At 48.0% G+C, this 14,328-nt stretch overlaps 1 protein-coding gene across 2 annotated transcripts in view; it reads right to left on the bottom strand.

Moving 5' to 3' along the window:
- RSU1 (Ras suppressor protein 1) overlaps positions 1 to 14,328 on the bottom strand; it is a 179,519-nt gene that overhangs the window by 135,645 nt on the left and 29,546 nt on the right. For both annotated transcript variants that reach the window (XM_074984813.1, XM_074984814.1), the window contains exon 3: positions 11,311 to 11,361. In XM_074984813.1, coding sequence (XP_074840914.1) covers positions 11,311 to 11,361 — 51 coding nt within the window. The remainder of the gene's footprint in view (positions 1 to 11,310; positions 11,362 to 14,328) is intronic.

Consider the following 14,328-nt stretch of genomic DNA (forward strand, 5'->3'; position numbering starts at 1 on the left):
GAATCCCTAGTGTAACACCAATGAAGGCAGGAGTTATAGGCATTTGGCCCAACAGACTTATTGTCAAAGGAGCACAGATACCTCCTTTTTCTCACCATCTACTCAAGCCATGGTATCTGACCAGCTCTAGAGCAGTAGCCATTATAGTTCCTGCAGCTGTACCAAACTAGCCACTTTTATGCTGAAAATATATTTATTGTTCAAGCCAACAAGCCACACTCAACTGGCCAAATAGCTGCATGTGTCTAGTGGCTAGAACGGTGGACACCATGGTACTAAAGTTTGCTGTGTTGCAAAAGGACAGCACTTTACCCTGGAATGCACTCACTGGCTGTGTGGATTCTACTGGTCATTAGAGCTTTCAGTCAACAGTAGCAGGTGCAAGCCAGTTAGTAGATTCACACCCTGACTTCCTACTCATTAGCTAGTCATGCAGACGAGACCTAAACTACTCCAACCAACAAACCAACACTATTCAATCAAACCAACAATGCAACATGCTAGGGGTAAATATATCCAGTGCAGTGTAATCAGAATAATGGGATTTAATGCCATTATCAGACCTTAAAGAAGCTTTGCTTAATTTTAGTAGTGTTGACTGGCAAAATAAGACAGGTAGCTGCAGAAGAATAAGCGCATCCACTTACTTTATATATATTTACGGTTCTATCAAATGGACATATTTACTACAGACAGTAGAAAAACAGAATCAAGCACATTCATTTATATGACAGAAAACTAGTAAAAGATGCTAATATGACCTTAGTGGAACATATCAAATGTCATTGCCACTGTTTTCCCAAGTCATTTTAAGAACAATCTACTAAGACAATTAATTATATTGCTTAAAGGATTAGGTCAAGAGTGTCAGATACAAAAAAAATGAATTTGAAATTTGGCCTTTTTTAAAAGGGAAACACACTATTTCAGCTCTTAACATTTTTCTTTTTAAAAAAAGAGTGGTAACTTCCAATCTCCATGAATTATAATTATGCCCCGCTGGGGACAATTCTTAGATTTTACCTTCATATAAATAACATTTCAGGGTCTGACAGCTCAACAACATCCCTTAAATGGAAGAATGGACATTCATGCTTTAATAGTTACACAACCCTTTGATTTAAAAGTCAGTTGGTAGAAGATAAAAATCTGCTCTTTTTACCCAATTTTACTGATATCTGCATAAAGCAGGATATTTAATGTTTCTAAGAACTGTCCCTTTTGTAAATTTGAACTTACCATTTTGGTGGAGCTGGAAAAAGACTGTAAAGAGTAAGCTGATTCTGTATTTTGTTGACTTTTATTAAATTGGATGAATGCATCTAACAAAGTTTCCAACAAAATTGCTAACTTCTGAGTGTTGCTCATCAGCTATCTATGTGGCATAGTGATCAATCATTTCAGACAATGCAGTATCTGAGCCGATGACTGGTATTAAGGGGCAAACTCCACCACGAGCTACGGTGCCTGCATGAAAATTTAACAAGGAACTGATGAAAGGCACTTTATTGTCTTTCCCATACCACTAGACATGGAATCTATGGCCAAGGTTATTGAAGACTCCTTCGGATCCAGGTGTGAATGGTGAGAAGAGAAACAAGACAGGCAGGCAGTTATGGAGATGACTTCTGTGACTCTACTAACATATAAGTTTTGAGATCTACTAAAAATTGATAGCAACTACACACTTACCTCATCTATTCCTTTATACCCCTCAATACCACTTCTTAAAAAATACTATATGAGTGTATTCTCAATCAAAATATATTTATCCTCTACAAACACGCTACAATAAAACACAACTGATTAAGTCATCCTCTTAGCCCTTGTAGAGTGCGAGAAGACATTGTGACAGTCAAGAGTGCAGTCCAACTCCTTTGTGAACCCTCAGGAGAATTCCAAACAGACCAGTCTGTGCAATGTGAAAAGCTGCAAAACAAGTATCCTGCCAAGGCGAACAGCTGCCAAACAAAGTACGATCACCGAAACTTCAAGCCTACGCTGGCAGTAAGCCACAAGAGATAGTAAGAGTAGTGCAAAGGCAATTTTAAGCAATTTCATGTAAATGAATTTAAGCTTTATTAGTTAGTGTTAGGAGGCCCGTTATAGAGCCTCTCCCCCGAGCAAAGCTCCGACGCATTGGGTTTTCCTCCGCTGGTGACTGTGGCGTTTCCGGGGCTGCCGTCGCGGGTGTCACGCTTTCAATAAACCAAATATAGCATTCGCCTTCTGGGTGCAGCCTGTTTCTGGGGACCCCGAGCCTGGTTGGTTACATTTGGCGCAGTGAGCAGGGTTCTCCAGGTACAATGCCTTTTTGGTTGAAGGCGGGGGAGGCAGGGAAGCCAGGATGGCCCTCGACAGAGCGATGGGGGCCGGTAGCGCAGATGGTGGCCTGTTGGGCAGCCCCAGCAGACTGGCCGGAGTTGCGGGAGGCAGCAGGCATGATGCTGGTACAGGTAGAAGGGGTGCTGCGTCGGCTGCGGCTGAGCTGCCGGCCAGGGACGGAGAAAAGGGTGGTGGGAGAGGTAGCATGGCTTTTCCTAACTGCGCTCCGGGCCCTGGATGATGAGCTTCTCCGCTTGCAGAAGGCACTGGCGGGGAAGGAGCAGGAATGTCGCAATTTGGCGGATGCGCGGGCAATAGCACAGGAGGTGGTTACCTCGCAGTCCAAAAGGACGCAAGAGCTAACCCATCGTTGTGACGTATTGATGGCAAGAGTGGTGAATCGGCGGCGCACGAAACTAGAGAAAGAACCGGTGTCGACGGCCGAAGTGCGTGCGGTCCTTGCGCTAGCCAGTTGGGACCCCGAGACCTGGGATGGGAACATTTGGAGATCTTCCTCATCTGAGGAGGAGGAGGAGATGAACAGGGCAGTTGTGCAAACTGCCCCGAGACGGGCGCGCCCCATTCGGGAGATGAGGTTAGAAGGAGGCCAACTGCAGCCTGAGGTCTGGCGGACATTTAAGACAAGTGAGTTGCAGGAGATGGTGAAGAGTTTTAAGCAGGAGCCAGGGGAAGGCCTTTTGGCCTGGCTGGTGCATGTGGGACAACACAGGCAACACTGTGTTGCTGCTGCTTGAGGAACTCCACCAGATGAGCATGTTGTCCCAGGATTCACAGGTCCGACAGGCGTTGCAGAACTCGCAAGGCTTTACTGATGCACAGGGAAATGCCATGGAGTCGCCGTCCCTCTACCGCTGGTTGACTGCGGTGGTGGACGTGGTCTACCCCTCCCTGGGGGAACTGGAAGCACTGCTGAGGCCCTGGCATACAATCCCGGAAGGGGTGAGTGCGCTGCGGCAGCTGGGCATGGCTTGGGCTGTGGCTCTCAGGGGAGAGACGGGACCGGATGATGTAGGGGTGCACAAATCCATCAAGGCCACTCTGTTACGCCTTGCCCCCACCCCCCGAGCTGAAGGCCTCCCTTATGGCTGTGGTCATGACGGCAGATGGGCATACAGGTGACTTGGTTGGAACACTGATGCAATTATAGACTGTCATAGGCGCTAAAGCAGTCCACGCCACAAAAGGAAAAAGTGGTCAGGCGGGAGCACCCGGGCAGGAAAAAGGGCACGCTAGGGTGACCCGGAGAACCATGTGGATGGACTTGCTGAAGACAGGGTTCCCCCGTGAGGTCTACCAACACCAAACTTGTTCAAAAGTTGGTTACAACTGCCGCCTACCCAGCGGAGCGAGGATGAGAGTGCCTCCAAGAGGGTAGGCGAGACCCAGGCACCACAAAAAGGTACGGGACCCGGGGAGAGGGAACAGCCCAGCGCCCCGGTCGACTGGACCCTTCCCCCTAGGAAGTGATGAGGAGGCTGGTCCCCTGCGGTACAGGCTGTGGCTGTGTGACAGGTAGCAGGGGACCGGTGCCCATTTGTCCCGTTAACCATAAAGTGGCCCCACGGAGGGGAGCAGCATGTGTTAGCTCTGTTAGACACTGGAGCTGAGGCGACCATTCTGCATTCTACCCAGACTATGGGTCATGCAGTGGTCATGCAGGTCCTCAGAGGAGTGGAGACCACCGCTTATGCGGTGGAGGTCACCCTAATGCTGGGGAAAGCCCCTCCCTTTCGAGCGACAGTGCTGGCTGCACCTTTGGGTGAATACATCATTGGAATGGACGTCTTGCGTGGCCAGTGTGTGGATACGCAGTATGGGCTGTTTGCCTTTGGGCACCCCCGCTACATTCAGGCAATCAGACCTGTGGAACCCCTACTGTGGGGACATCCCAAATGGGACCCTGTGTGCCTGCTGGTCCCCCAGACCCTGGTGTCAGTCAAGCAATACCGCATTCCTGGTGGAGAGCACAAGATTAGTGACACTATTGCTGCGTTGCTACAGGCGGATATTATTCGCCCCAGGCTGGGCGCGTTCAACAGCCCCATCCGGCCAGTGAAGAAGCCGGATGGATCATGGCACATGATGGTGGACTATCGGGAACTCAATAACGTGACCCCGGAGCCTACGGCTGTAGTTCCAGACATGGTTACCATCCTGGAGCACATCACTGTGGCGGCCTTGCCGTGGCATGCTGTCATAGACCTGGCCAATGCGTTTTTCTCTATTGACATTCATCCCGAGAGTCAAGAGCAGTTTGCCTTCACGTGGCTAACAAAGCAGTACACGTTTACCGTGTTACCGCAGGGCTTTAAGCACTCCCTGACGATCTGCCATCAGTTAGTGCAGGCTGATCTGGACCGCCTGGACCTCCCTGACCGAACGGCCTGCTACCACTGCACTCACGACGTTATGATCTTGGGACCAGATGAACCGACTGTTCAAGCTGCCCTGGACACCATCGTAACAGGTTTGTGGGAACGGGGGTGGGCTATTAACCCCAAGAAAGTGCAGGGGCCAGCCACTAGTGTGGTCTACTTGGGTGTACTGTGGATGGGTACAGAAAAATGCATTCCGCCAAAAGTGCAGCATACCATCCAAGCGTTCCCCACACCCTCGTCTGAACAGCAGTTGCAAACCTTTTTGGGCCTTCTCGGTTTCTGGCGTCCTTTTATTCCGCACTTTGCTTTTCTTATGCGTCCTTTACAGGAGCTTGTGCGAAAAGCCACCCTGTGGAACTGGACAGAGAAGCACCAACGAGCTTTTGACCTCTGCAAAGAGGCAGTGGTGGCACATGCCCACCTCACTGCACTGCTGCAAGGCCAACCGTTTGAACTGAAGGTAATAACCGTCAGTGACGTGGCGACCTGGGGTCTGTGGCAGCAGGTAGGAACCCAGCGAAAAGAACCTAGCAGCTTCTGGTCACAAACACTCCGCGGAGACGAAAGCGGGTACACCCCCCTGGAAAAGCAGACCCTATCAGTGGTGTGGGCTTTGCAGGACACTGAGCAAGTCACGGGCGTTGCCCTTATTACCGTACGGACCCCGATCCCATTAATGGGGTGGATCACTGATACCTCTGAGCGTGCACATATGGGAGTGGCCCAAGCAGCTACCCACTTCAAGTGGAAACACTACTTACAGCAGTGCATGCGCTTGGGAGCCCCCACACTTACTGCTCCACACGCCCTTCTCCTGGGACCCATTACTTTTCAGCATGATCACCAGCTAACAGATGAGTTACCCGCCGTCGACCTGCCAGTAGCCCCCTCGCCGGTGGCGGAGGCACCTCCGTTGGATACCGTGCCTGAGGAGAGGAGAGGAAGCATCTGGGTAACCAATGGGTCTGCTACGTACACCCCAACAGGACAGAGACAGTGGCAAGCAGTAGCATATGCCCCCTATAAGGATGAAATCGCCTCTGCCTGGGGAACAGGTAACTTGAGCCAATGGGCAGAGTTGCGGGCAGTGATGCTGGCAGTGGAAGCTGGGCAAGCAGAGACCTTTATCTATACTGACAGCTGGGTAGTCTACAAGGGTCTGCGCACCTGGGTGACAACGTGGGAAGCCAAGGAATGGAAGATAGCGGATCGCCCCCTCTGGGGCGCCGCCTTATGGGAACAACTCTTAGCTTTTGCTTGGCAGCAGCCCCTGGCAGTGCGGCACGTTGACACCCATACCAAACAGACGACTTGGGAGGCGCAACTCAATGCAGCCATGGATCAGATGGCAGGACATATGATTGCAAAATGCGCCATGGCTTTACATGTGGAGTCAGGGCACCGAGGCGCCCACGCAGCCCACCAATATGGCCTGACCAAGGGCGAGAACCTCCCCCAGTAGCGTATCGGGCGGCCCAACTGAAATGCATTGTCTGCACCAAACTGGCCCCAGTAGTGCTAGCGTTAGCCACAGGAAGCGTACGCTGCGGGCACTTGCCCTGTAGTGAGTGGCAGATTGATTATATCTGACCGCTACCTCCATCGTGCTCGTGGCTCTATGCGTTGACCGCCGTGGATACCTATACTGGCCTGCTGTTTGTACATCCCTGCAAGCATGCAGACGCTGCTGCTATGCTTACAGCACCCCGCCGCTCCGCTCAGTGAACGGTATGGCGTCCCCCTGGCGATACAGAGTGATCAGGGCACACACTTCACAGCCCAACGTGTCTGTGACTGGGCGGCCGACCTACGGGTAACCTGGACATTCCACATGCCATATACCCCCACCACGAGTGGGTTAATTGAGAGGATGAACGGAGTCCCGAAAGAGCAAATACGCAAACCGACACCCACGAACACCCTAAAAGGGTGGGGGGAGGTTGTGCACCGTGCTGTCTTCCAGCTGTTGGAAGCACCCAACTGGGCTGTTGGATCCACTACTCCCTATGAGCACCTGCACCTTGCTTCTGAGCAAGCAGTTGTATTACGTGTCAGGCAGGCCTCACTCCCAGGCCAGGTGCAAGTGGAAGGACAATGAGTGGTGCTCCCTGCTGGGAGTCTGGAGACTGTAGCACCCCTAACCACTGCCGAACCCTGGGCAGGAGCGGACATACTTGAATGTACCCCCGAGATCCTGTTTGTACCCGAGTACCTGGGTTGAGTTGAGTCCCAGTGTACTGGTCAGTCCCTGGCCCACCACTGGCTGAACTACGGTGTTACAACCACACCGACCAGCCGGTTGTCTGGGAAGGGGGGCAACCCCTAGTCGAGCTGGTCCCTGTGACGCCCATGACGGCACACATACAATGTGCCCCCGCACCAGCAGCCAGTGTGCCTTTGATTAGTGCCTGGCACCGTGGTGCGCCCTTGGGGGCTACACAGTTACTATCCTAGCAGAAGGCTCGGGCATGACCGTGGTCCTCCCTGAAGGAGAGGACTATCTCAACGTGTTTCTTCCCGCAGACTGATGCTACAGACCCTGTAATCTCTGGACTGCTGTAGCAACGGCCTCAGAGTGGGGCCCCCGTATCAGTGACAGCTCCAACGTATGGGTAACGTTGGCACAAACTGCCATCAACGCATCTGCCTTTTGTCTGCCCCACAGTATGGCCGTGGGACAGCTCATGGACACATGCTTTACAGGTGTCAGTGCTACTTCTTCTCTCTTGCAAAACTATACCCTTTTGCGAAACTTTGCTTTCACTGCTACCTTTGACAATATTTATGATATGGGGACTGTGTTAGCAGCCCCAGACAGTCGCACTTATGCGTTCCGCGTAGCAAACGTAATGCAAGCTACACGTTGCATGCTTTTTGTTAATGCATCAGGACCCCAAGTAGACCTTAATAACACCAAGTTACAATGTACTCAGACCCAGCTTGTCTCGTATGCCTGTAACCCCTTTTGCTTCCTACAGGGTGGTTCCTGTTTTGTGGCTGTGTGGCCCGCACATACGTACCCGCGAATAGCTCAGGCGGCCCTTGTACCATTGGCAGAATTGTGCCCCTTCTCCGTCCTTATCCGTCGCAACACAGGGCCCGATGCTGTTTGGCGCATGACCTATCAACCCTGCCCCTGCCACCCACTTGCGACCCAAGGGTGACTTTGGCCGCCGAAAAAGAGGCAGCAGCCCTAATCTTTGCTTTTGGAGGTTTTTCTGGTATCTTGGGCCATGACTATTATGCTATAACCCACCTTGCTTGTGCCCTCGCTAAAACTATCAACCTCAGCTCCATTCTCATTGCGGCCCTCAATCAGGAGCTCAGGGAGGTGCGCAAAGGAGTGATACAGAACCACATGGCTATAGATTATCTCCTTTTGCAACATGGACACAAGTGCCCTGAGCTTGAAGGTATGTGTTGTTTCAATATCACCGGTGTCAATAACACAGTGGAGACCAATTTAAATTGTTTGGAGGCCCTGGCTCAGGGCACCCAACAAAGCCAGGAAAGTAACTGGCTTTGGTCCTAGTTAGGCTCACTGCGGGGCTGGGCAGCCCATTTGGTGCCAATCCTATTCCTTGGGCTCTTATGCCTCTGCGCCGGGTATATCGGTCTCATATGCTGTTGTCAAGTCTGTTCCACAGGTGCATGCTGTGTTGCCAGAAGAGCATCAACCACCTCACTCGATTCCTACTAGCCTCGGGATTCACGAAGGGTTCGTGGGGAGGAGTGTAGGGTGCGAGAAAACATTGTGACGGTCAAGAGTGCAGTCCGACCCCTCTGTGAACCCTCAGGAGAATTCCAAACAGACTAGTCTGTACAACCTGAAAAGCTGCAAAACAAGTATCCTGCCAAGGCGAACAGCTGCCAAACAAAGTACGATCGCCGAAACTTCAAGCCTACGCTGGCAGTAAGCCACAAGAGATAGTAAGAGTAGTGCAAAGGCAATTTTAAGCAATTTCATGTAAATGAGTTTAAGCTTTATTAGTTAGTGTTAGGAGGCCCGTTGTAGAGCCTCTCCCACGAGTGAAGCTCCGACGCGTCGGGTTTTCCCCCGCTGGTGACTGCGGCGTTTCCAGGGCTCCTGTCGTGGGTATCACGCTTTCAATAAACCAAATATAGCACTCGCCTTCTGGGTGCAGCCTTGTTTCTGGGGAACCCGAGCCTGGCTGGTTACAGCCCTTAACTCAGTTCACTTTCAGAAGTCTAATTTTAATTCTGTAACCCAAGTTTCACCTTACTTAAAAACTACTCACTTACAAAACAAAAACAAAACAAAAAAACAGACAAATACAAAAAGCATCGCAACACACTACCAGTTGAACCTCTCTAGTCCAGCTCCCTCAAGACCTGAACGGTGCTGAGCCAGAGAATTTAGCAAACCCCAGAGGTCAATATCATCTAGCAGCATTACCAACATTTCCACTGTTTACTGGACTCTTAAAAGACATTTAAGGGTAAATTACAGCTAAATAAACAGCACAGAACACAGAGCCAGGTCTGGTGGCTGTAAACAAGCTTTATAGAACTACAGGAATCTTGGCCACACCCATGATAAGTGGACATCTGGCTAACAAAAAACATGCTGGACCATGGATGTTGCCAAACCAGAGAGTGCCAGACTAGAGAGGCTCAACCTATATTATTGACAAATAGCTTAGTTCTCTCATTTTGTCTGTATAAAATTGTAGTTTGTGCCAAGTTTGAGAGGGCTGTTCACGTAGGTGGTTGTAAAACTAAACAAATATCGAGATAGTGGTCCCTGGTTGAGAACCGCTATGCTAGAATACCAACTTGTAATGGGCTAACACACAGCACTTCATCCCCCATCCAAGTGTGAACATGGTAACCATCTTTTTCTTACCCCTCCATCTGTATCATCCTTCTTTCCTGTCAACTGTCTTTTCCTATCCACTCTATTTGTGTGGACTCTACTTTCCTTCACCACATAGTAGCTTTGACTTCCCCATCTCCATGTTCAATGCAAAGCATGTAACTGGAAGCCACAATGATGTGCAATAAAGCCTTCAAAGGTCCAGCTCAGTGCCACAAGAGTGAAGGTAACTAAGGTAGTGTCATTTGACCCTGCACATGTTAAACTGCTCCCAGAATAAGTAACATCAGGATCGCAACAGGATGGAAGTAGAATGAACAGACATCCAATTTTAACTGCACTTGAGGCAGAATATTTGTAGGTAAGAGGGCAGGATGACTCTGGATTCATGTGACTTTCCTTCTACACAACACTCTCCTCTCCCCTACAACGATTCCAGAAATAGTACGGCATTCCTCTGCGTGACAGGAGAGTGTGCGTTTAAGAAGGCTAAATTGCTATCATGAGTCTTCCAAGTCACTGGTATCCTACTGCAGTAATGATTAACTATTTATTTAACTAAAACCTGACACTGCGATAGCATTAGGTGCCATACAGACAAAGATGCAATCCCTTCCCTCAAAAGTTTCCAGCACTACAGGTCTTTAGACAAATTTAGACTTAGTAACAGAGAGGCAGCTGTCTGATACATCAAATTCAGACTTAATTCAATTCTTGTTTTAAAACCCAACAAGTCAACTGAAGTCAAACATATTTAACACTGCACATCTAGTCATTGTAGTATTTCATATTTTTGAAGACGTTTGCTTTGACTAAAAGGCTTCTGGAGACATAGGAAGCTTTCAGACGGGGAGAGAAGGAAGATATTTTAAAATGGATGAACTCAAAATAAAAAATCACAGCTAAGGCTCTTACTCTCACTAATGGAAAATGAAAAAAAAAACCCACAAAAACTAAGGAAATCTGCTGAATGCCAATGCTAAGCAACATTCTCGATCCTTCTGTAGTGCAACTATTTACAATACGATAAGAGTAAGATTTTCCATTAAAGAAGGCCACAGACAGGTCATGGGCAATAAAGAAAAACCTTGCAAAAGCCGTGATCTGTCTGTGACTTTTACTAAAAAAAAAATCTACAACAAATCAGGGATCTGCATGTCCCCAGACCACTTCCAGCAGGGCAGCTGGCCAGGAGCTAGCAGCTTTGGGGGCTCTCACTGTGGCATTGGTGTTAGAGGTTTGGGTCCACCACAGCTGGGAGCAGTGGGACCACCACTACCTGCAGCAGTGGAGGACTGTGGGGTAGCTCTACCACCTGCACGGGCTAGGAGATGTTGTATGCCACAGCCACCAGCAACTTCGACAGCCCCACTGCCTGGGAGCTGCAGGGAACCCTCACTACCTGCAGTGGCTTAGAGCACCAAAGGCTGCCAGAGGCGGTGGGGTATTCTACCACCCCCAGACCCAATGGATGGCAGGGACACTTACAGTTCCTGAGCATCACAAGCTTCAACCACAGAACCTGTGGCTTGCAGTGACCTCTGTGATGAAATCATCCTTATTTATAATCCGTTTAGAAAAAGGTCTTGTCACCATCTCTAATCAGCATAGCCCGATTGAGGTTAACTAACTAAATAAATAAAAAAGAGAAAAACACCACCTATGGCAACTTTTGAATGTTGTTCAAGTGGCAGCAATGAGGATTCCAGCAGGTAGAAAAAAGCATTAACCACCAAGATGCGTACTTACTTGTAAGCTTGTTATGACTGAGAACCAGCTGGGTGATATGGGACAGAGTGACTGTAAGAGAGCAGAAGAAAGACTAATTAGTGAATAAACCCATGTAAGTGAAATGCAAATTAAACTGAGCAACACATGCCGATTCCTCCATGTTTGGCTAGATCCGAACCTGTATAATTCCCATACTAATACAATTAAAATGACGAAGTTGCCAGAAAATCTCCATCCTACCCATATATTACATTATGGATCTCATGGGGAGAGATCGCTCAGTGGTTCAAGCATTGGCCTTGTAAACCCAGGGCTGTGAGTTCAGTCCTTGAGGAAGCCATTTAGGGATCTGGGGCAAATACATTTAAAAAAAATTGTCAGGGATGGTGTTTGGTCCTGCTGTGAGCACAAGGGACTGGACTCAATGACCTCTTGAGGTCCCTTCCAGTTCTCTCTTACATATATTCCTTCACATAAGCAGTATTTCAGTTTAAAATAGTTAGAAGAATCAATAAGACCTGCTTTGTTCTTAAATATTTCTAACTGATTTTCATAAAGAAACAATGAGAAGTACAAACGGGTAAATAAATGACGTACACCTTGCATATTTTTCCAGATACAGAATGCTTCACAGTATCTCCATCACAATTAGGCAATAACGCCATTTTCTAACTTACCAAAGTTGAAACCTCAGACAATATGAAAGAAGACAATACTGCGTTTTATAAGAGGAGCGGATTCTGTCTTGACAACACAGAGGATCTAACTTTGCAAATTTCAACATCCTTTTACAAAAAGGTATTATATTAATACAGCAGATTCTTTTAAGTTTGTGACAAGAGAACAATCAGACTTCTCGGAATATAAAATTTACAGTGGGACTAGATTCTATAAGAAATTCAACTGCTGCCTTTTTGTTCAGCCACTTTTTTGTTTTGTACCACATTCCAAAAGCAAATGGAACCTTGTTCTTCAACAAGACTATTCTCTACCCAGTAGAAGTAACTGGCAAGGGAGAATGGTCAGTGAGTGCAGTATGCTTTACACAGGAAAATAATCCCAGCATGATCCAACCGATGGCACTTTAAATACCTCATGGAAAAAAACACAAAATATGTTGATACCCTTAGGTGCACACACAGAATTTCAAGGGACTAAACATATTTGTTTCATGGATTTTGGAATGCAACTTATTGCCAAGTTTTAAAAACAGCTTTTACTGAACTTTCTACAGCTTTCATCATTATTATACCCCCAACCCCCTTTTGCGTTGCTTTTCCTTTTTTCCTCTATATATTTCACTGAGAACATATCTATATTATAAACTTCACTGCAAGTTATATCAACATAAAGCTGCCACAGTTAGCTTATTTCCCCTTCACATGCGTATACCTGGTGCTTGCTTCAGTGCTCCATGTATTCACTGGGAGTGCTTGTGTCAATGCAAAGTGCAGCACACTATGAACAAGGCTACTAATCTGTGATGGAGGTCACCGAGTCCATGATTTTATGAGATCTCTATTACTTTTTCAAAATTCTAGTAATTCAGCCCTGGGCAGTAGCGCTCAGGGTTCAGCTTCAGTCATGAGCATCCAGGCCTGTGTGTCAACATATTCAAGGGTTAGTGTGTGTGTTAAGGGCTCCTCAGTGGCTTTAAAAAAAAAATACATGCTCCAAAACTGCAGGCTTAACAAGGGATAGGTAACTCAAGAGGGCCACATCCAATCCTCCAACACATTGTAAAAATTCACCAAAAGGCAATCTATTGTGAGGGGCACACAAGTCATGCAGGAAAGCAAGGAGCAAGGAATGAAATTCCCATTGTGCAACCTTCTTCACCACATACCACCATCTGAATACCATCATTTTCATGCCTCTTTTTAAAATCCCCATAATCCACATGGCATTTGTTGCTGTCTGCCACTTCTTACAGAAGCATGGAGCCAGTACAGCTCTGTGCTATTGTCATGAACACTGCAAATGATCATTTGATAATTTGCAGCGTTTCAGGAAATACTGCAATGCTGGAGGAATATGACTATTTCTTTTAGGACAGACTACTAAGGGACACAGCAAAACGCAGTTTAAGGCTGTTGGAAAAAAGCTTCAAGTGGTACAGCCCTACTTCTGGACTGAAGAAGTGAACAGACTGGCAAGACTTCACCATACTTCAGGACTGGGATGAGTACTGACTGCAGAAATTCCAGATGCAAAAGGCCATGCTTCCTGGATCTGTGTGCTGAGTTCAGACCAGCCCTACCAGAATGATGGCTACACTGACAGCTGAGAAGGTGCTTGCAGCAACCTGTCAGAAGGAAATGACGTTGAAGTATCATCAGTGGAGGCTGATGTCATGGAAGTGTCCAGAGCCATTAACTGTATCCTGCTATGTACAACCACAACTCTAGGCAATGTGCAGGACACAGTAAATGGATTTGGAGCTATGGGGTTCCCAAAGTCCCGTGAGGCAACTGATGGCAGCCACATTCCACCATGTACATACATTAACAGACATGACCTAATTTTCTATGGTTATGCAAGGGCTGCAGGGAAAACACACAACACTTGTATCTTTACGAACCCAGGATTATAGCTCCACTTCCTCCCCCAACTAGCAAAATTACCAACGGCAACACTGAAAAATCAACTGCAAGCTTGCAGGACCCAGCCTACCCCTTGCTCCTCTGGCTCATGAAAGCCCTACCCAGGCTGCTCTGACAACTTCAAGGAAGAGTCAATTACCAGCTCAGTAAGTGTAGAACGACAGCTTTCAACAGAGCTCAGGGGCACTGGCAACATTTACTCACAGGACTGGATCTCGAGGAAAAATATATCCCGGTGGTTATAGCTGCTTGCTGTCACAGTGACCCTAATTACAAAGGGGAAAGCTGCTGCAAGGTGGAAGAGCAGATCTGGAGCAGCTGTCTGCTGACTGAACAGCCAGAAGAGCTATCAGAATAACTCAAGGTGGAGCTATGTGGTTGAGAGATGCCTGGAAAGAGTATTAGCAGCCAACTACAGTCATGTGCTGTGTGG

The sequence above is a fragment of the Carettochelys insculpta genome, chromosome 2, assembly GCF_033958435.1.
Source record: "Carettochelys insculpta isolate YL-2023 chromosome 2, ASM3395843v1, whole genome shotgun sequence".
Taxonomy (NCBI): domain Eukaryota; kingdom Metazoa; phylum Chordata; order Testudines; family Carettochelyidae; genus Carettochelys; species Carettochelys insculpta.